Source organism: Lontra canadensis, unplaced genomic scaffold (assembly GCF_010015895.1).
Source record: "Lontra canadensis isolate GAN:19392208 unplaced genomic scaffold, GSC_riverotter_1.0 scaffold50, whole genome shotgun sequence".
NCBI lineage: Eukaryota > Metazoa > Chordata > Mammalia > Carnivora > Mustelidae > Lontra > Lontra canadensis.
The window spans coordinates 2516179-2537813 of NW_022631044.1; the positions used below are offsets into that span (position 1 = coordinate 2516179).

A 21635-nucleotide genomic window follows, 5' to 3' on the forward strand; every position below is an offset into this window, starting at 1 on the left:
CCACTCAGTCCAGTCCTACCAGACTGAGGGCTGGCACCTGCCCCAACCCCCACCCCCAGCCCAGGCTCTGGTGAGGAGAGAGCTTGATAAAACATAAGATGGTGGGAACCTGGACTTGTCCACTTTTCATAGCCCGGGGTAGGCTTCGAGCTGAGGACAGGAGCAAGGAAAACTCAGAGTTGAAGGAATACCTTTAAGGATCAGGTTGTCCCCTCAGAGTCTCTGGTAATTTCTCCATGTGTACCTAAAGCACTCTAATGTCACTTGGAAAGGCAACAACCAAGCAGGTCTGGGTGTCATCTCAACCTTCAATCCATCTTACTGACTTCCAGGCCTTACCCCTGCACAAGCAGAGTGGACTGCTCATTGGCCCAGGGTTTTTCTGCAAAGCACACCAGTTATGAGCACTCAGATTTTCCAGAATTTGGGCCAAGACTGAATGATCTGTTTGTGCTGAGTATCCATTTCTGCAGAGCCCTGGCTTACTCATGGGGCAGAATGAGGGAACAAAAGCAAGAGGCTCTCCTAAACCTCTCCATGCTCCTTCCTTTTAATAAAAGGCAGGGTATGGATCATGGATTTTAACCCTATTCCCTGACACTCTTGTTGCCCTGTCACTAGTCAAAGGGGGCTTCTCAATGGGCCTCCCTCTTTCCGCACTGACCTCAAGGCTGAGGATTTTCACCAGCTCACCCCAGAGGCTCCTAGACCCTGCTTCACTCCAGCCTGGTGCTAGGTAGTCCCACTACCCCCAACCTCTTCCCAGAGTCCTAGGACAAGAGAAAAGCAGGGGGGTGGGCAGCAGCACTAGCTTTCTCAAAGGCATTCTTTGTAGCAATTTTAGAGAGAGGTATATTGATGTAGCTGCTGTCAAAATGGTGATGGAAAGACATCAGAGGAAGCAGACAGAAAGCCAGAGCCCAGCCAGGTGCAGCAGAGTCAAAGGGCAGTGCCTTTCTTGAGGGCTTGCTCCCAAGCCCACTGGTCCCCAGAGGAGAGCCAGGATGGGGGAGCTGCAGGTGCTGACACTGCCATTGTCTCACTAAAGGTGTCGGCTATGAAGTGTGGCCTCCTGCCTGTCTCCCACAACGCCCTGCTAGTGGGGGACATGGCCTATTATGACTTCAATGGTGGGATGGAGCAGGAAGCGGATCGAATCAGCCTGCAGAAGTGCCTTGGACCCACCTGCAAGGTTTGCTCAGCTGTTGCGGGAAGACACTTGGGTGGGATTGCCCAAAGCCTACCTCATGAGTGACATGTGTTCAGCGGACAATGTGTAGAAGTTGCACGTAAACAAAAAAGTGAAATGAAATTCTTTATCCCATTATCCCGAGACTTTGGCGTGCATTCCACAAGCATTCACATATCTTTAGCAAACTAAGAACATAAAATTATTTTCCTTTTTTCCCTTAGTAATATCCAGTAAACACCTTTGCATATTATTAAATATTTTCCAAATCACTATTTTAAGATTTTATTTATTTATTTGACAGAGATCACAAGCAGGCAGAGAGGCAGGCAGAGAGAGAGGAGGAAGCAGGCTCGCCGCTGAGCAGAGACCCCAATGCAGGGCTCGATCCCAGCACCCTGGGATCATGACCTGAGCCGAAGGTAGAGGCTTTAACCCACTGAGCCACCCAGGTGCCCCTAAATCACTATTTTAAATCATTAGGTTATATCTCATCATATAAATGGCTGTGTCACCATTTACCTTAACAGTCCTCTGTGATTGGACATTGGAAGGTCCCTTGTTATAAACAACACAGGATGAAAATCCTCTTAGCTGAATCTCTGTAAGTGCTTGAGATCATTTCCTTGGGATACATTCCTAGGGATACACATTTTAGAACTCTTACTTCCTATAGGCACATTGCCCTCTCCTCCCCCAGAATCTAGTTATGAGAATGCTGCTTCCCTGTAGTCTCCCCAAACTTGAGTGTTACCACTCTTTTTAAAAAAGATTTTATTTATTTATTTGACAGAGATCACAAGCAGGCAGAGAGGCAGGCAGAGGGGGCCGGAAAGCAGGCTCCCTGCTGAGCAGAGAGCCTGATGTGGGACTTGATCCCAGGACCCTGAGATCATGACCTGAGCGGAAGGCAGAGGCTTACCCCACTGAGCCACCCAGGCGCCCCACCACTTTTTTTTTTTTTTCTTTTGCTAACTTGATAGAGAAAAACAGAATCTCATATTGTTTGGCTTAAATCTAAAGACTTATTTCTTCACAGCACATCATTAGGGGTAGGCAGCTTAGTATGGGAATTTCTGAAGCTGAGCTTAGATTGATGGACACTTGACTCTGTCCTCGAAAGGCACTCACTGCCTGAGTCATTTCCAGCCTGGGAGCCTCCGCCTTCCCATCTCTGACACAGAGGAGAAACCCCGCCACTCTCTCCCACATTCCCTAAATGCCTCATTAGCAGTGCCCGGAGAGGGAGGAGATGTTCACATCTGCTAAATGCTACAAGAATTTCAGAGATGGGGCATTTACTATCTACAAAGTCTTTTTAGGCCAGAGTCCTCCTCTCTTTCCATTTCTCTGGCACTTGAGAGGAAAAACCTCCAGCTGTTTCAGCACGAGACGATGAGATGATGAGGCCAGTAGGCCTCAGCCTGGGTCTGCAAGGACACCCCCCGCACGCAGATCTGTGTCCCTGCTGCTGGACAGGCATCACCTGGTTTCAGGGAGTTCATGAGGATAAGACCAATCAAGAAAACAGTTTCTGATCTGAATTTTGGGGAGTCAGGCTCTTGGTATAAACTCATTTCTGCTTCTTTCCCTTTTGTCTGCCTGTTCCTGGCAGAGTCACAAACGTTGTTCCAACAGAGAGAACACCTGGGTTCTAGTTCTGATTCTGCCCCTGATTAGCTGGGAGCCTTTTGATTTCTTTAGGCTTCTGTTTCCTCTTCTGAAAAACCAGAGAGTTAGAGTAGAACTAACTAAGCCAACTAAGTCACAGGAGCAAGAGCTTGCTTTTGAGGTTAGACCCTTCTATTGGACATGAAGTAATTTCATTCACTTTAACACAGACACCAGTTTTTCAGACTTCGAAGTTCTCCAAAGCCTAAAAATCCAGGGATAGCCCAAAGAGATCCACCAAGCTCTCTAGTCTCTGTTTTTAAAAGCATCTTCTAAGGGCACCTGGGTGGCTTAGTCATTAAGTGGCTGCCTTCTGCTCAGTTCATGATCCTGAACTGATACTGGGATGGAGCCCCGCATTGGGCTCCCTGCTCTGCGGGAAGCCTGCTTCTCCCTCTCCCATTCCCCTTGCTTGTGTTCCCTCTCTCACTGTGTCCCTCTCTGTCAAATAAATAAAATCTTTAAAAAAATAAATTAATAAAAAACATCTTCTATTTGTTAGGGAGGTTGCTTAGGGTTAGCATCACATGTGGGGTAACACTGGGGTGTTTGTATGGGAAGAATGAACAAGGAGTTGAGGGCATGCTTTGGGAGTGGATATGGAAACTGATCTGGAGTAAGTGAAAGATCTCTCCTTCTTCACTAAAGTTTAAACAGCTTGAAGTTTTAATTGGCCATTTGCTCCTCTGCAGATCCTGGTGCTAAGAAACCATGGAGTGGTTGCTCTAGGTGACACTGTGGAGGAGGCGTTTTATAAGATCTTCCACCTGCAGGCTGCGTGTGAGATACAGGTGAGCAAGGTCCCCTGGGGAGGGGGCCCTGGCGTGGCTCTGGCAGAGGCCCCACCGGCCGTGATTTAAGGAGTCCTGGGAGCCAGCCATCTAAAAGCCTTGCCCTATTTCTCTGCCTTGGCATCACCTTATCCTTCTAAAGATTCACACTTATGATCAGTTTTGTAACTTTAAAATATTCATCACTGTTGCCTAACAACCAGTACCCTCCTCTTGGGGGGCAGTGCCTGGGACAGGGAGCTCCCCAGGTCCATCAGTCGGAGCATAGGAGAAATCGTAGTAGGGGATATAACAGTTCTTACCATGAAGTGTTACCTGGGGTATAATTACATCTAGCTATGCCAGATAGACACCACATCATAGGTTGGTCTTTTCTTTTTTTTTTGTCTGGAGGGTGTAGTTTGCAAAGACCATGAAACATGGTCTGGCCCAGAAAGGGGTGAAGTTACACATGGCAACCCTGAACACCAGGGAGCCCCCAGCATAACATCCAGGGAGCCCATCAGGAGGTTCTCCTAACTAGTCGGGGATGGGGTGGAGGGTGGGTGGGGATTGTCAGCAGCCATGGGACCCCTAAAGAAATGGGTGGAAAAGCAATAAGAAAACACAAATCCTATAGTTTTGCCAGATAACAAGGGGGTGTTACATAAGCCAAACACATGCCCCCTTCAGTGTGGCAAGCTGGCAGGGGTGAGTAAGGGGGTCTTGCCAGCTGAAGGCACTCACCATCCTTCCCAGCTCTGGAATATGTGTCTTTGGGTCAGGGAATTGCTTTCTACAGTCTGTGTTTCCTCAGCTGGATATCGGGGGCCTATGGGGTCCTTGTGAGGTTGGGGCCTTTCAAATAAGGAGAGGTGTTGCTGATGGTATTTTAAGGACTCAGTTGACAGAAGGGAAAGCTCCAGGATGAGTCATTCCTCTGCAAGGTCCTTGGGTGTCCTGTCTGCCCTCCTCTGGCTGGTCTGGGCAGAGCAGCGCCCCAGGCAGAAGGCCTGCCTTTGTTTTAGGAGTTGTAGGACAGGGGAAAGAATGGGATAATCCCAGAGGCATTGCTAGTGGAGGTTCTGTAATTCCCATGGAATGAGAATTCTGCAAGTGGCACCTCTCTCAATAGATTTTAATTGAGTATGTTGAGAGGACAGTTGTTAAGACAATGATGAAGAGGTGTTAGAAGTGGGATGAGACTGCTCCATCCCCCCAGACAGCAGTGGTCAGAACAGAAGGTGGAGAAGGGAAAACCAGGATCAAAGCAGTTCCCTTCTGATGCCCCTGCCCCAACCAAAGGTGGGCCCTGAGCTCTTACCCCTGACTGATGTTAGAACCTGGCAGACTCTTTCTTTTCCCCATATCTGCGCTCTAATGAGTACCCCCCATCTTCCTTCTAAAGAAGAGGTTTCCACGAGAAAATAGTTCTTAGAGCTTTGCAAAGACAGCATGGCCCGAAAATGAATGGTGGGAGATGCCTCTGCCTCCCTCCCATGTGGGGGGGGGGGCTCTCTACACTGAGAAATGGCCTCTGTACTGTTTAACCAAAGGCAGGATGGCCGTCTAGCAGCTGGGGAGATGAAAGCGCAGAGCTGCCAGGCACCGGCCCTGACAGCCCCAGCGCTTCTCTTGGCTCTGCCTGCTGTTACTTTGTTTTCAGTCAGGACACATTCCATGGGACCTTATTAAAGTGCATCAGGCGATGGAAGCAAATAACCCCCAGAAAAGCACCCATGGCTCTTTTCGGCTTTAGGGAGGCTTCTAGAGAGAGAAAGGAAGCTGGAGGGTGTAGAAGCAGAACAGGCCAGATTAGACCAGAGGTGTGCGTGGTTTAGGGCATGGGTGACCCCAGGGGCTAGCAGTCTGCAGATGCTGTTGGGATGGCAGCCCCTGGCCAGGCTCATTTCTGCTTGAACAGCCTCCGCTGACGTTCTGTTTCCGTCGTGGGCCTCCTTTTCTCCCTCACTGACCTTGGCCAACAAGCATACGTGGCTGTGGTCATTTTAGTGGTTCAAGGCTAAGAGCCTAGTCCGTTCTCCTGGGGACAGTGTTCTCATCACTTTCCATCAGTCTGGGGTTCTAGGAAACTGGGTCACCCCAGCTGAGAGAGGCAGCTCCCTGCTCTGCTTACAGCAGACTTGCTCATGCAATTCTTCTCCATCTGCTCCCCATCGCCATGGAAACTGATGGGGGAAGAGGGAGGTGGGAGGAGGCCCAGCTCTTGTAAGAATGTGGGCAGTTCTCTCCTCCGTGAATGACTAGTCCCCTGGGCACATCGTTTCTTTCATAGTAAAACCTCTGCATATATTGATCATAAACACTGATGTGGCACTCTCTGCACCAGGTGCTCTTAGGTGCTTTACAATTATCACCCTCCATAATGCTCATAAGGTAGACACTACTATTTTTTCCATTTTACAGATGAGAAAACAGGCACAGAGAGGGTAAATAGATGTCTCAGGTCACACAGCAAGTAAGTGTCAGTGCCAGGAGTCAAACCCAGGCAGCCTGTGTCCAAGTCCATGTTCTTAAACACTACACTGCACTGCCTGGAGCAGGGGGTTGGGGGGGGGGGGGGGAGATGAAGGTCTTCGGGAAAGATCAGCTGGCAGTCAGCACTGCAAGTCAGGATTCCAGGGTCCCAAGCCCCGCCTTGGCCAGGTGAGGGTCTGGGATGAACCAGGTAATGGATCTGCCAGTTGGGATTGGCTGCCACTGAGAGTGCATTCCCTCGCACTCAGCTTCTGGAGGACGCGGGACTTGGGCATGAGAAAACATGGCAACGGAGGCCCAAACCAGAATTAGTGAACGAACATAGCAAAAAGGTGGATTTGCACTCTGTAATCTGTATCAACTCACCATAACCCTTCTAACGTTTGGACAACAGTGTAGTAGGCTGCCTCACTAAGCGTGCAGCTGGCTATCTTCCAGGGATACTGGACAAGGACCCTTAGCTTTGGTGGGAGGATGGCATCAATGACTATTCAAGTCTCCACCTTTGCCAGATAAAAATGCAGCCCAAATGAGTGTTCTTGCTTCTACCTCTCCATAGGGTGACTGGGGTTAGCTTGCAAAGGTGGCCTGGCTGACCTCCAGGAAGTCTCATAGGAGCCATTTGTTACACTGGTGGATCTAACACACTCTGGGGGTGTGTGACAGGTCCTCACGGGCTCATAGATGCATGTCGGCCAGCAAGCTCAATTGCATCCTTTCCTTTTCAGTAAAAACGGGAACACTGGAAGTTTATATAATCAAATCCTTCTCCTGTAATAAGTAGGCTTACAGGAGATATCAAATATTAATCTGACCACAGCACAGGACACCTGGCTCCCTGCCCAGAAGACTCGGAAACCACGCTCTCTCCCTCTTGCTGGTCTCACCCTGGATGCCAAATCATAACCAATTATATCTGAGTAGACAGAAGGTACCATTAGATGGGTATGGAATTAGAAAATAAGGAGATTAATTAGATTAATAAATGTTTTCTAGGATCATTCTAAAATCGCCTGCTGTATACACCCACCTCTTGTCCTAATACCTAATACTGTGGAAGATGAGCTCTGCCTTTAGGCCAGCTCATTCGGGCAATCAGGCTACTCTCCTGGTTTATTGGCCGAGGAGCCAGCCTATTTCTTTCAAGTGACTTTTTGCTTAAAAAAAAAAAAAAAAAAAAAAGGCAAGGGAAGATATTTCAAACACACAGAAAGATGCAGAAGAATAATGTACACCCACTACCCACCACTCAGATTCAAAAAAATAAAAGCCTTTTTACTTATTACTGACAAGAATTGAAGTCCCCTTTGGAGCCTTTTCTGACCGTACTCCCACCCTCCCCAGAAATAATCACAAACTGAGGTTGGTCAGTATCCCAGGTAACTTTTCAGCCCTCTGTATTGCTTTATTCCTAAGGTTTGACACTTGCTCTTCCTCCTCTTCTATAGTTTCTAAGAACTAACATGAGGAAAAAACTGCTAAGACCTCTTTCCCTGAATGTGGGTTCATGTCCAGTAACTTTGGAGTAGGTTTTCCTCTGGGCAGGAAAAAGCCAAATACAGCTCACATTTCTGGACGTATGTCCACGCGCATGCATATTGAGGTCCTTCTGCTCTTCACTGCAGGTTTCTGCCCTGTCTGGCGCTGGGGGAGTGGACAACCTCATCCTCCTGGAGGAGAAGCACCGACCCCACCAAGTGGGCTCCGTGCAGTGGGCAGGGAGCACCTTTGGGCCCATGCAGAAGAACCGGCTGGGGGAGCACGAGTTTGAGGCCCTCATGAGGATGCTGGACAACCTGGTGGGTCTCCTGCCATTGCCCTTCCTAGCCAGTTGGTTGAGACTCAGTGCCCTGGAACCAGTCAGCGGGGACGCAGTATGTGGGCATGAGAACAGCATCAGGGTGAAGTTGTTAAAGCCTCATTGATTGGCAACTGTCTCAGAATTTGTGGTCATTCTAATAGTAGTTGAGTTTTCTTAAATGATGGCCTTCACCGCCCCCGTTCTAAAGGCTGTCGATGACATCTTATATTGTGGCACAGTTCATTCTTTTATAGTTAGTTCTGCCTTTGTTATCTCATGACTTTAATGTAGAAACCACATAATACTCTAATTTCCTTATTCTGATGAGCAGCATTCGAACAACACCCTGTCGTAATGACTGAATGAATCAGTCATGTAAGGAGTTAACTGGTATGTGTCTAGGTGGGCTTTAAGGATACAAAATCTTGGAGCACCTGCGTGGCTCAGTGGGTTAAAGCCTTTGCCTTCAGCTTGGGTTATGGTCCCAGGGTCCTGGGATCGAGCCCTGCATCGGGCTTTCTGCTCCGCAGGGAGCCTGCTTCCTCCTCTCTCTCTGCCTGCCTCTCTGCCTACTTGTGATCTCTGTCTGTCAAATAAATAAAATGTTTAAAAAAAAATAAAGGATACAAAATCTAACAATTTAGTTGATAATATGACATATAAATAGGAGACAGTTGGAGAACAAAAAGAAAGTGTGCACAATGAGAAACTAGTTGCAGGAAGAAACCATAACTTCTTTGACTACTCAGAGAAGTGAAGATGAAACCTATCCTTGGACCGTTTCTATATCTGATTCATGTTCCCTTCCTCACTGCTACTACCTTGGACCCTCTTTATTGTGTCCAGGTCATTGCAATAGTTAATCTTTTTCTCCTTGCCTCCAGACCCTCCAAATCATCCCTATCTTATTACTAGGCAGACTATGAGGGTCACTTTATACTAATGAAAAACACAACCCACCCTGAAGATACAGTTCCCATTGACATTCATGTGCCAAGTAACCCACGCCTAAATAAAGCACCAGAGCCAGACAGTTTCATGTGGGAATTCTTTCAAATCTTTAAGAAGACAGACAAACCAAAAAAACCCCTTTTTTTTAAAGATTGTATTTATTTGAGAGAGAGAGAGAGCGCACAAGCAGGGGGAGCAGCAGGCAGAGGAAGAAGGAGAATCAGGCTCCCCACAAATAGGAGCCTGATGTGGGGCTTGATCCCAGGATCCCAGGATCATGACCTGAGCCAAAGGTAGGTATTTAACCAACTGAGGCACCCAGGTGCCCAAGATACAGACAATTCTTATACCATTTAAGTTGTTTCAGAGAGTGAAAGTGGGACATGAAATCATAATAATTATAACACATTCAGACCAATCTTGCTTTGAGTCGATAAAAAGTGCTGCATGGAAGCTAGCAGGTAGTATCCTGCATAACCTTAAAATAATAATGATACATAAAAACCAAGTGAAGGCTCATTCCTAGTATTCAAGGATGGTTTACTATCATAAATCTTTTAAATATATTTCATGACATTAGTGCATCAAAGGACCTTTTGGCCATTAATAAATATCAAAAATTATTTGATAAAAAGATAGTATCACTTTATACAAATAATAGCTGTTAAGAGAGGAGAAGACTTATTCGACATGATGAAAATGATATTTTTCTCAAAACAAGAGTCAATATCCTGGTAAAACACTAGAAGAATTTCCATTAAATTTTTAAACAAAACAAGTGATTCTTTCTGTCCAAACTTTTATTACTGTTCTGCAATAACACTAGAACTCAATCTAAAGTGGTGAGGTATAAAAATAAATATTGAAAAGGAAACAAAATTACTATTCAGTTTAGATAGTATGGTTACATGTCTATAAAATGTCAAAGAGTCAATGGAGAAAAAATATTAGAAATAGTGAGTACCTTTTGAAGTAGTCGGTTATGGGGACGCCTGGGTGGCTCAGTTGGTTAAGCGGCTGCCTTCGGCTCGGGTCGTGATCCCAGCATCCTGGGTTCGAGTCCCACATTGGGCTCCTTGCTTGGCGGGGAGCCTGCTTCTCCCTCTGCCTCTGCTGCCACTCTGCCTGCCTATGCTCGCTCTCTCTCTCTCTCTCTGGCAAATAAATAAAATCTTTTAAAAAATAAAAAAAATTTTTTAAAGTAGTCAGTTATGAAAATGTATTTAGAAATTAGTAGCTTTTTTGCATCTCAACATATAATATATTTGAAAATATAGTAATGGGAAAAAATAGCCCATTTGCAAATGCAGAAAGAACATAAAACATGAAGCAGAACTGATTTAAAGAAAACCATAATTAGTTACCAATAGGGATCAAGAGTAAACCTGAATTTAATAGACAGCCACAATTTCCTGTTGGTTAGAAAATTCCATAGGGTTAAGAGGTTGCTTTTCCAAATTAATAAACTCCGTGTAATTCCTTCAGTGAGAGGGGAGCACAGAGGACTTAGCAAAAGTGTTTTTCCAAGTGAACTTCAGAATGGATAGGAAATCCTATAGAAAGAAAAGTAATTAGGGATACTTGTCCCATCACAAGGTAAATCATGAAAAACTTCAGCAACTAAACAGAAGAGCAGAGGGGCACCAGGGCAGAATGAACAGGGGAATCAGTGGGACAACTTATAGAATCCAGAAATAGATCCTAAATGGATGAGAATATAACACGGGGCAAGAAGCCATCTTATAAAGCAGTGGGAGAAAGATTGCTGGCCCTTTGGGAAATAAATAAGTGGATCATTCCTTTCAATAAGATGAATTCCTGATTTATCAAAAATTTGAACATAAAAAGTAAATTCATATAGATATTAAAAAGAAGATTTATATTTTTGATGCTCTTGTATTGGGAAAGAACTTGTCAGGTATGGTGGGAAAGTGTGAAATCATGATGGCAAATATTAACAGATATGATTATATTTAAATGGAAAATGTTTATTTTTATAAACTCTCCCTCCCATCATAAATAAAGCTAAAAGACAAACTATGGAGGAAAATACTGCAACATCTGTGACAGTCAAAAAATTAATATCCTTAATGTAGAAGGAGGTATTATGAATCAATGTGAAAACAATAAATATCTCAACAGAAAAATGAACCAAGAACACAAGCAGTTTACAAAGGAAGACATTCAAGTGGCCATTAAAAATGCCTAGTTTTACTATTAATCAAAAAAGAGTTTAAAAAATTGGAGGATTTTACTTTTAACCCTTCTGATTGCCAAAGATTTTTTTTTTAATTTTTAAAAATATTTATTTATTTATTTGACAGAGAGCGAGATCGCAAGTAGGCAGAGAGGAAGGCAGAGAGAGAGAGGGAAGCAGGCTCCCTGCTGAGCAGAGAGCCCGACACGGGGCTCAATCCCAGGACCCTGGGACCATGACCCGAGCGAAAGGCAGAGGTCTTAACCCACTGAGCCACCCAGGTGCCCCCAAAGATTTTTTTTTTTTAAACCTCAGCAATATTCAGCAGATGGGAGGGAGATGAGAGCTGGGAACTCCAGCCCAACTGGTAGAAGTATAAATTGGCTCAACATTTTGGGTAGATGATAAATACATTAAAACTTTTAATGTATATCCTTTGGCCTGGTACTTTTTATTCTAGGAATTCAAGAAGAGAATAATTTAAAAAATGAAGGAAAATACATTTGCCTAAAGAAAAATGTATAAAGATATTATTTCACAGTAGTTTATGATATTTTAAAAATGACAGAGTGTCAGTGCTATCAATTACTTTTTACTAAATCATTAAAAAATAAAGGTTTCTATGTATTATAGGTTCAGTAATGTGGAAAAAATCTCCATAAACTAGAAAAACAGCTTGTAAAGTTGCTTATGCAGTATGGTCCCATTTTTATCCAGTTATATATATTCTGTAGTTATATATTATATATATGCTAACACACATGCTTGCTTGCTTATTTATTTATTTATTTATTTATTTATTTATTTATTTATTTACAGAGATGACCAGAAAGATTTTTAGTGGTTATCTCTGGGGATGAGTTTTTTTTTTTTTTTAATAGAACCCCCTTTTTTCTTATGTTTTTCCATATTGCCTGATTTTTCTAGATAGGTCTGTATTTATAATTGGAAAAATATTTTAATATCTCTTTAATATATAAAAAAAAAAAGAAGAAGAAGAAGATAGGCAAAGCCAAGAAAGAATCATAGGAGGAGGTGTCTAGGTGGCTAAATGTTCTCACCGAGCAGAGACACCGACCATGTCTCTGTGGGACATGGTCTTGCTTAGGATACAAGGATGTTCCTGAGTCAAGTTTCAGGGTTCCAAGAAGGCAATGGTTTAGAAGTCTTGGAGTCAAGAAAATGAGGGTTGACTGTTAGAAAGAGCTGGAAGGCTTTTAAAAATCCTGCAGCCCAGATCACACCCCTCTCCACCGGAAATCAGCCGCTCTGAGGTGGGCCCAGGATCCCAGTGTGTAGCCAGGGCCAAGGACCCCTGGAGTAGATGGAAAATTGGAGCGATGTTAGGGTAAGGAGCCTTGTCTGTCTGGTCTGCAAGGTTCTAGGGGTTTTCTTAGCTCTGATCAGAGGGCTTGTTGGGGTGAAGGAAGAGACTGGGGGACCAGGAGAAGGGAACAATTCAGAAACACATCAAAGGAGCAGCAAGGCTGACGTTGTGTTATGGAGTTTTTGGGATAAACTGAGTCCTTCAGAAAGAAGGGGGACGAAGTGTGTGTGCGATATGTGCGTGGGGGCCATGTTCCCCTCAGTAAGTGGTTCCGTTTCTGTCCTTTTTAGGGTTACAGAACAGGCTACCCTTACCGATACCCCATTGTTCAAGAGAAAACCAAACACAAAAGTGAGGTGGAGATCCCAGCCACTGTCACAGCCTTCGTGTTTGAGGAGGACGGGGCCCCAGTGCCCGCCCTGCTGCAGCACGCCCAGAAGCAGCAGAAGGAGAAGACCCGTTGGCTCAACACGCCCAACACCTACCTGCGGGTCAATGTGGCCGATGAGGTCCAGAGGAGCATGGGCACCCCCCGGCCCAAGACCACAGTAAGGAGATCGGGGTGGAGGGAGGGCATGTGGCTCCATCTGTGAGTCAAGCAGCTTTAAAAGAACAGAACAAATATCCCTTGGGCTGGGTTATTCCCTTCAGGGCTTCCTCTTGGGCATCTAGGAGCAGCTGCTCATGCCCATAGAGTCTCTGATCACCAGTTTCTTGCAACTCTGCACTGAGTTTTGGGGCTGAGGAGCAAATTTCTCCAGGGGGCTGGACCTCACTCCCAACAGCACAAAACCCAGGAGCAATTGGCTTTTGCTTCTTGCTCCCCCTTTTACAGGGTCCTTCTAGGAAGTACATGGGCATCCAACATTTGGACTGTCCATCTGGTGCAAACCCAGAAAGTGGGGGGGATATTAATTTCTATTAAGTTGTCTCCTCCCTCCCCCACCTTCTCTGTCTCTCTGTCTCTTTCTCTCTCTCTGTCTCCCTCACACACGCACCAGTACACACACACATCAACTCTAATTTGATGTTTCATTAACAGTAAAGTAGCTGGAAGCCAAGTAGGATAGCTCTTTATTAGAAAAAAAAAATGAAGCTCTGCAAATTAAAATCAGTAAGTCAGGGCACCTGGGTGACTCAGTTGGCACTGGACTCTTCAGCTCGAGTCATGACATCAGTCAGGGTTGTGAGATCAAGCTTTACGTGCTCCGTGTGGAGTCTGATTCTCTCTCTCCCTGTCCCCCTGCTCTCTCTCTCTCTCCCCCTATCTCAATCTCCCTCTAAATAAGTAAATAAAATTAAAAATCAATAAGTCATATGATACTAAAGTTCAAGTGGCTGCCTGTTTGTCACATTGGTTGTCAAGGTTCTGAGCCCCACTCTCCAGTGCTCTTGATGGCTGACTGTTGATCTGGGGGCCTTCTTTGGCAACTAGGTCATTTGTTCCCCATCTCTGTTTTGGGAGAAAGACCTGAAGGAGGCCCAAGAAGAGAGAACATCTTTGCATAGGCTTGCTGACCTTCCACAGGGGGCCGGTTAGCCCAGATCTCAGGGGTGGGCCATAGGGGAGGATATGGTGATTTATTCCTTTGCCTTACCCTGGCCTTGTGTGTGTTCAGTGGATGAAGGCTGATGAGGTGGAGAAATCCAGCAGTGGCATGCCAATACGGATCGAAAACCCAAACCAATTTGTGCCTCTCTATACCGACCCCCAAGAAGTGCTGGACATGCGGAACAAGGTAAGACGGGAGCTGCTTCTCTTACCATCTCTTTTCCCCTAAGCGGGGAGCCATCTCAGGTTCCACAAATATGAGCTGACTTTCTGGGATGTACCTTTCTTATCAAAACCCCAGATTCCGCTTAGGGGAAAGAAACGACCATTTATGGGCCCAACTCTGGCACTGTGCTAATTTTATACTTAACGTGGTCCTAAATAACCCTCATACATAAAGAGGGCTTGTGTGAGACATTAGATACGTCTAAAAAACCGGCCCACAAATTGAGTTTTTGTGAATTTTATGCTATTCTCCTTTTGGCTCATTTTCAAAATTTCAAAATCCTTTATATTTATCTCTCAACCTTTGCTTTACAGTTCACTCACTCACGTTTCTCATGTTACTTTAAAAACTTAGGTTGTAGTAGACCCAAAAGGTCGGGTGCACTCCCAGAGCAGTGATTTACTGTATGGTTCAAGGACCCTCTGCAAGGTTGGTTTAAAATGCACGTGCCCGGGTCAGTCCTCTTGTTCCTCCCCAAGGAGGGACTCCAATTCAGTAGTTGTAGGGTGGCGCCAGCAGTTTGTGATGGTCAAGAAATTTCTCAGGGGCTTCAGTGAAGCGTGAGGATCCCCGTCAAGGATCTCCTGTGCCTCATCTCACTCTTCACCTCTTACAGTTACCTCCTCAGAGTTCATGAGAATCTGGTATTTTACAAACTGGTCATTTGTCTCTTAGAGGACACACTGTGTTAAGAAATAGGGGAGAGAGGCCCCTCACCCCCACTGGAGGACCTTTATAGACCCTAGTCACAGGGCACACGAGACACCAGGATGCCCTCCGAATGCCCCCTCCCAAACTCCACACGCTGATGCTTAACAGCTAGCTCACTCTCCCCTTCCCTTGCCTCACAGATTCGAGAACAAAACCGACAAGATGTGAAGTCGGCAGGGCCTCAGTCCCAGCTCCTGGCGAGTGTCATCGCTGAGAAGAGTCGAAGCCCGGTACAGCAGAAGCTGCCCCTGTCTGGAAGGGAAACGTGTTTGCCTTCTGGGTCTTCAGTGCCTGGGGCTGGGCAGCAGGACCCCTGAGTCCTCATGCCCACCCTCCCCTGATCTTGGGTGCTGGTGCTCTTGCTACAGGACAGATGCTGTGAGGACCAGGGACAGTGTGTAATTGCCCCCTGTGGGTCCCGGGCAGGGGGGCAGCAGCCCAGCCTGCCCCTGGAGTGATGCTGACTTCCATGCTTTACCCATGGAACCCCACTCTGCCCTTTGTTGGTGTCCTGCAAAGTGGGCATCACAGGAGTGTGGCCGGCACACCTGCTCCACCACGCCGGCTGCTCCAGGCCTACCTGCCCTGAGCGTTTCTGGCCTCTGTGCGTGGATATGGCATCATGAGGCCATAGCTCTGGGAAGATGCTCACGGGGTCGCAGAGAGGAGGCATGTACATAAGGACTGGTGCTCCATTTGGGACGGTTAGTTGCCCACACAAACCCCCATAGAGTTAGAAGGTATAAAGTTGTTTCCATGCCTGAGATAGGACAGTGTTTGTCTAGTGCTTAGCAAAAAGGATAAAGATCAGAATTCTGGCTTCTGTTGAAGACCACTGCTACTTACAGCAAGGTAGCAACGTGGATAGCATTTTCCTTAGTGGTAGGAAGGGGAAAGATACAGGAACTGTTCCTCTCTGGAGAGTAAAGTGAGATCGTTGAGGGCAGGCTGCAGCCCACAAGGTGGGTGCCCATGTAGGGAAGTGTGAAGGTTATGTCATTGTACCACCATTGTCACCCACTGCCACTAGCCAGGATGAGGAATGCCAAAAGTGCCATGGGACCACGGATAGAGAAACCCCATGGTACTGGGGTGGAAGCTCAATACAGTGAGCAAAGTTGATAAAAACTCTGCCATTTGTGCCAAGTGTTCTCCTTGGAGTCCCTCTTCTTGGGACCCTGGGCTTGGATTCTGTTTTGAACTCTGTGATTCCTTAAGATAGGCCCGTGCTACTTCTGTTTCTGAAGATGCCATGGGCCACCCTCAGAGGACCTGGCAAGCCAGGGAAGGCAGCCCAGAGTGCGTGGCATGGGCCCACTGTCCTGGGCTCACCTCCCCTGCATTTTGCGCTCTTTGGCCTCAGCTTCAGGGCGGCGCATTCTCAAAGGCCAAGCTGAGGATGCCAAATTAGGAGAGAGGGCTACGGGGTCTGAATTATAGACCCTGTCATGGGCTAGAGGGGACAAAGGATTCCTGAAGCTCACACAAGGCCCCGCTGGTGAGCTCCCAGAGGCGGCAGCTCCACAAAGTCCCCCAGGGGTTTTGGCCAGTGTCTCTCCCCCACGTCCCCCACCAGGGACCTGCAGTCCAGGCAGGTTAAAGATCCAAGATTCAGGACCTTGGCCCCTTGTAATTTATGACTGTGTGCAAAACAGGACTAACAGTTTGGACTGAGAACGCTGAAGCCATTGTGTGTTTTGCATTTGACTTCCTGCTGTGTGCTGTGGCTTGTGCTGCTGTTGGGGGGTGGGAGGAGGGCACGGTGGGGAATGGCTGGCATGAAGCGGGCTTGAGCCAATGCTTTGCTTGCTGGCTTTTGGCTAACTGACTCCGGGCTGTCGACTGTATTTGCGTAGTGATGGCTTGCAAGCATCCGCAGGAGGGACTGCAATAAACGTGTGTCTTCCTTCCACTTGGGAGCATCCTTCGATTTTATTTCCGGGGCAGAGGGTGGACTCCCTGCATTCATCCAGGCAGTTGCAAAGAACCCAGGTCTGGGGGTGAGGTAGCCGTGGGAAGGAATGAACAAGCCCTGCCCCAAGGCCCTGAGCTGTTTCCGAGGAGCCACATGCCACGCTGCCCCTGGCAGGACCGCTGGCAGCCACATGAGTCTGAGAGGACGCTCGGGCCTGGGCCCTGACTGCGGCATTCAGAGAGCAACACACACTCTGTGGTTAACTTTCAGTCTACAGAGAGCCAGCTGATGTCCAAGGGCGATGCAGACACCAAAGACGACTCAGAGGAGACTGTGCCCAACCCCTTCAGCCAACTCACTGACCAGGAGCTGGAGGAATACAAGAAGGAGGTGGAGAGGAAGAAACTAGAGCTTGACGGTAAATACGCTGGGCTGGCCCGGAGTGGAGGGAGAGCGGGGGGGCACCCAGAGGGGCAGCAGAGCAACCAGCAAGGCTCGCTCCCGCCAGTGACCCTGGGACCCATGCCTCCCGTCTGACAGGCCCCCTGGGGCTCCGTCTAGCCTTGCCTCGCCTTCACGTTCAGCCTTCACTTCTCCCTCTCCCCCATCACATTCCCAGTTTGCCCTTCCTGCCCCATCAGCCAAGTCATATTCTTACCAGCGTGATGCTGTGACTTACGTAATGGTCCTCATGGCCCAGCACCTCACGGTGACATCGTGCTGCCATGACCTTGTCGGACCCTCTCACCTGGGCTTAAAGGAGGTAATCCTCGTAAGTGCTTAGAACAGGGCCTGGAAGTACAGGGGAGGTCAGTTAAATTAGCTATGATAAGATAATTATAATAGGGATAATTACTATGAATCTGTCAGATCCAGTATAAACCTTTTAGCCTGGCAATGAAAACTCGCACCAGCTACCTCTGGTCTTTTCCTTATTCCTTCTTTATTTCAGAATCTCCAGTCAAGCCCATCTCTCTGTGTTGAGTGCCAGATATGCACTCATGATCGCTTGTATGCTCTCATTCATGCCTTTGTCCCTTCCGGGCATGGTTTCCCTTTTTGGCTATCCTGACCCCAGAACTTCCATCTCAAGCCCCTCTTCCAGCTAAAAAGCCCTCTCTGTCCCTCTCTACCCCACCCCGCCTTTGAGCTATCCCTTCTCTTTGTTTCAAGAGCACTTGGGGTCTGAGACACAGAGGAATTCAGCTCCTGGTTTTGCCCACCAGGCTGGGCTGTCATTCCCTCAGGAGGACCCTCTTCCACAACCCCCCACCCCACCCAGGGTCAGCCATCTTCCTGGGCACAAACAGGCCCTAGAAAAACCCTTGCTAGCTTGCTTGAAGTTCTAATGGGACAGTTGAAAAAATAGATAGAAAATGTGGTGCTTTCTATCCTTAGGGATTATTTGGGCTGAACATGAAAATTAGATAAATAATAAATAAGACATACGCAAACAGATCATGGATGGGAAGCCTGCAGGCTTGGGGTCCACACTGGGACTGACATCCCACTGGCAGATGTGTTTGGGTGGAGGAAACAGAATACGACTCTGACTCCTCCCATTTGCCTCCCTGCCCACCCCCCAGATGTAGTGGCAATTTTTAAAAGTGTGGGGGAAGCAGGTGCACCTGGGTGGCCCTGTGGGTTAAGCCTCTGCCTTCGGCTCAGGTCATGGTCTCAGGGTCCTGGGATCGAGCCCCGCATTGGCTCTCTGCTCAGCAGGGAGCCTGCTTCCCCCTCTCTCTCTGCTGCCTCTCTGCCTACTTGTGATCTCTCTCTCTCTCTCAAATAAATAAATAAAAATAAAATCTTTTTAAAAAATAAAAAGATAAAAGTTTGGGGGAAGCAGCTAACTTCAGTTAGGAGAAATGGGGGCCAGCTGGAAGAAGGCTTTTTTTTTTTTTTTTAAATAAATATTCTCCTTTCATCTATTTGACCCCTATCCTGGAGTGGTTTTCTGTATTTTCAGGAGAGAAAGAAACCACTGCCGAGGAGCCTGGCTCACCTGTAAGGTCTGCACCAGCTTCTCCAGCACAGAGCCCAGCGAAGTCAGAGACTAAGAGCCCTGCGGTCTCTCCCTCCAAGTCTTTAGACGGTGAGTGGAGCTGAGCAGCTAGAAGGGAGGAGGCATCTCCACCACTCAGAAAGGGGTCTGCACGGAAGGGAGGGCAGACATGCTCACTCCAGGGACCCTGCCTCTCAGCAGAACTTGTCTGCTACCCAGAAAGCTTTCTGTTCTGCCATTTCTAGGGAGTTTGAAATAGGGGTTTCCAAATTTAAGCTTGTTTCATTCAAAGGCTGTGACAACACAGCTTACAGTTAAGTCCCTGTTTAAGCAATAATGATTGACTCACAGACTTCTCACCTCTCACTCAGACTAGGTTGGCTGGTGGGTCTTTCTAGATGCACCAGCCTAGTGCTCAGACTCTAATGTGCTTAGGGATCACCAGGATCTTGTTGAAATGAAGTTTCTGATGCAATTGGTATGGGGTGGAACCTGAGACTGTATATTTCTAACAAGCTCCCAGGTAAGGCTCATGATGTCATTCTCAGCCTTTGGAATCTCAACACACTGGAATTACCTGGCGAGGTTTAAAAATCCTGACACTGGCCTGGGTCCCACCACAGCATCCCCTGTGGTTCTCAGTTAAATGGTCTGGGGATGGGGTACAGAAGAGTACACTGGAGTTTTAAGATCTCTCCAGCTACATCAAATGTGTAGCCCAGGCTGAGAACCACTTCATTAGACACGGGTTTACAGAACTAAGGTCTAGGGCCAACTCAACTGCTAACTAATAACAACCCTACTGCTAATTTTAGAAAATCAGATAATCTTTGTGCCTCAGTTTCCTTGTCTGTGAAAAGGGACTACCAGTATTTTCCCTTTTTAAGGTTCTTATACATATAAGAAAGCTGTAGATGAGAACATAAAGCATGAAATGGAAAATATAAAAATTTCATAAAGAATGAAATGAAAAATATAAAAGAAAAAATTTAAATGTAGGATCTGATTGTGATTATGATTAATAATATACATATGGTGGATAATAATACTATTATATTATATTAGTCTATACTACCTAGATCATAAAACTGTCTTTATTGAGGTCCTGGAGTCCCTCTAGGCAAGAACACTGCTCCCTAGGTCCCCTGTGATTTTCCCTGTTCTGGATAGACTGACCACACGTGTGGATGCTGCTAGAACACCCAACCTCTGAGCTCCCTCCACAGGCAGATTGTTGCCTTGAGTGTAGTCCCAGTGTTGCCAGAGGAAACCCATCTGCTTGTGGCCAGAGCTCCAAGTGGATGTCCCCTGTTTGTGTTCATTGTGTCTCATCGTGGTGTTATCAACCTGTCTCCACAATGTCTTCCTTTCTCTTCCCATTTGTGCCTTCATCAAAGGAGTTTCCTCCGATTCTGAATACTTGTCTCTGTAGTAAGTATAGAGAGGCTATTTACTAACTCACCCCAACACTTGCAATGGGGGAGGGAGGTCTCTTTAAAAAAAAAAAAATGTGTTTATCCCCAGCTTTTTCTTTGGCAACCCTGACTTTGGGAGGTTTCCTGGCTATAAAGCTCATGTCCAACTCCACATGTGCTCTGCATGGGCAGGCTTCCCTCTGGGATATGCACACATAGGATGGACTCGTGCACATACACACACTCTCATCCTCACATGGGGCATGCCACCCAGAGGCAACAAGCCTGCACAGTGAAAGGGCAGGGGGGCCAGCTCCTGGGCCCGCCCTGTGGAGGAGTCCTTATGGCCCTCATGGGCACATCGGCATCCCTTTTCCTAATGGCCCCTCCAAGGAGCCCATGAACTCTTCTAGGGCTGTGGCACAGAGCCTGCATGGCCCGAGAACCAACTGCCTTCTGGAGATGCTTAGAGCACCTGGCCTGACCATGTCTTCAGCATCCCCCAGGCGTGCGCACCAGCCGCAGGAGGGAAATCCAAGCGGGAGAGGCAGCTTATGGCAGCAGTGGGACAAGGGATAGTAATCGCATTTCAGCTCCTGGGAACGTCTGGGAGCAACCTCTGCTGTTCAGAGGGACAGAGCATGGCAGGAGGGGTGTAGGATAAGTGCTTACCCACCCCTGACATTATTCCCACGGGTAGCACTATTCTTGCCCTCTCTGGTGCAAATCTGTGCCTTCATGGAGGGGCACACCCTGGTAGAGTTGTTAGAAAAATCAAGATCTTCTTCCCTGAAGATTTGGCCCATAGTACAGACAGAGCTGAGCCCGCACGATGAGGCCAGAGTTGTTGCTGCTTTGGGTAAGCAGGTTAGGGCATAGAGGGCCATGGCCATGCCGCCCAGTGTCTTGCCCAGCTCCTCAGGGCTGACAAGGCTGAGCCTCCCACTCCCATCAAGGTGAGAGCTTTCACATTAGCTCCCCCGTTGAATCAGGGGTGGCTTTTCACTGCGTGCCACCATGCTCTGGTGCTGAGTCACCTCGGTGTCCCTCCTCCTCTCTCTTCTACCTCATCAGCCTCCCTGAAGGAGACTCTTTCAAGCCCTCTTCCTCCACATCTGGTCATCTCTGTCATCGCCTTCTCTTTGATCAGCTCCTGATCCCTGCACCTGCTGACTCCATCCCCCGATAACCTCTCAGGAGCACTGGCTGTGCCTGCCAGAAAGAGCCCTGCATTCAGCATCAGATGCAGCACTGTCACTTACCGATTTTGCCATCTCAAATAAGTCACTTAAAAACCCTGCAGAATGGGGGGCTGCCTAACAAGAATCCTTGTCCTATCCTAAGCCATAGCACTGTTACTGGGATAAAATGAGCAAATGGATATAAAAGGGCCTTGTAACTTGCTT

The 21635-nt window shown here is 47.2% G+C and overlaps 1 protein-coding gene across 1 annotated transcript in view; it reads left to right on the forward strand.

Moving 5' to 3' along the window:
- Positions 1–21635, forward strand: part of ADD2 (adducin 2) — a 101421-nt gene that overhangs the window by 75504 nt on the left and 4282 nt on the right. The window contains exons 8-15 of the mRNA XM_032873689.1: positions 1049–1192; positions 3553–3651; positions 7755–7928; positions 12696–12953; positions 14025–14144; positions 15035–15124; positions 17080–17227; positions 18779–18904. Coding sequence (XP_032729580.1) covers positions 1049–1192; positions 3553–3651; positions 7755–7928; positions 12696–12953; positions 14025–14144; positions 15035–15124; positions 17080–17227; positions 18779–18904 — 1159 coding nt within the window. The remainder of the gene's footprint in view (positions 1–1048; positions 1193–3552; positions 3652–7754; positions 7929–12695; positions 12954–14024; positions 14145–15034; positions 15125–17079; positions 17228–18778; positions 18905–21635) is intronic.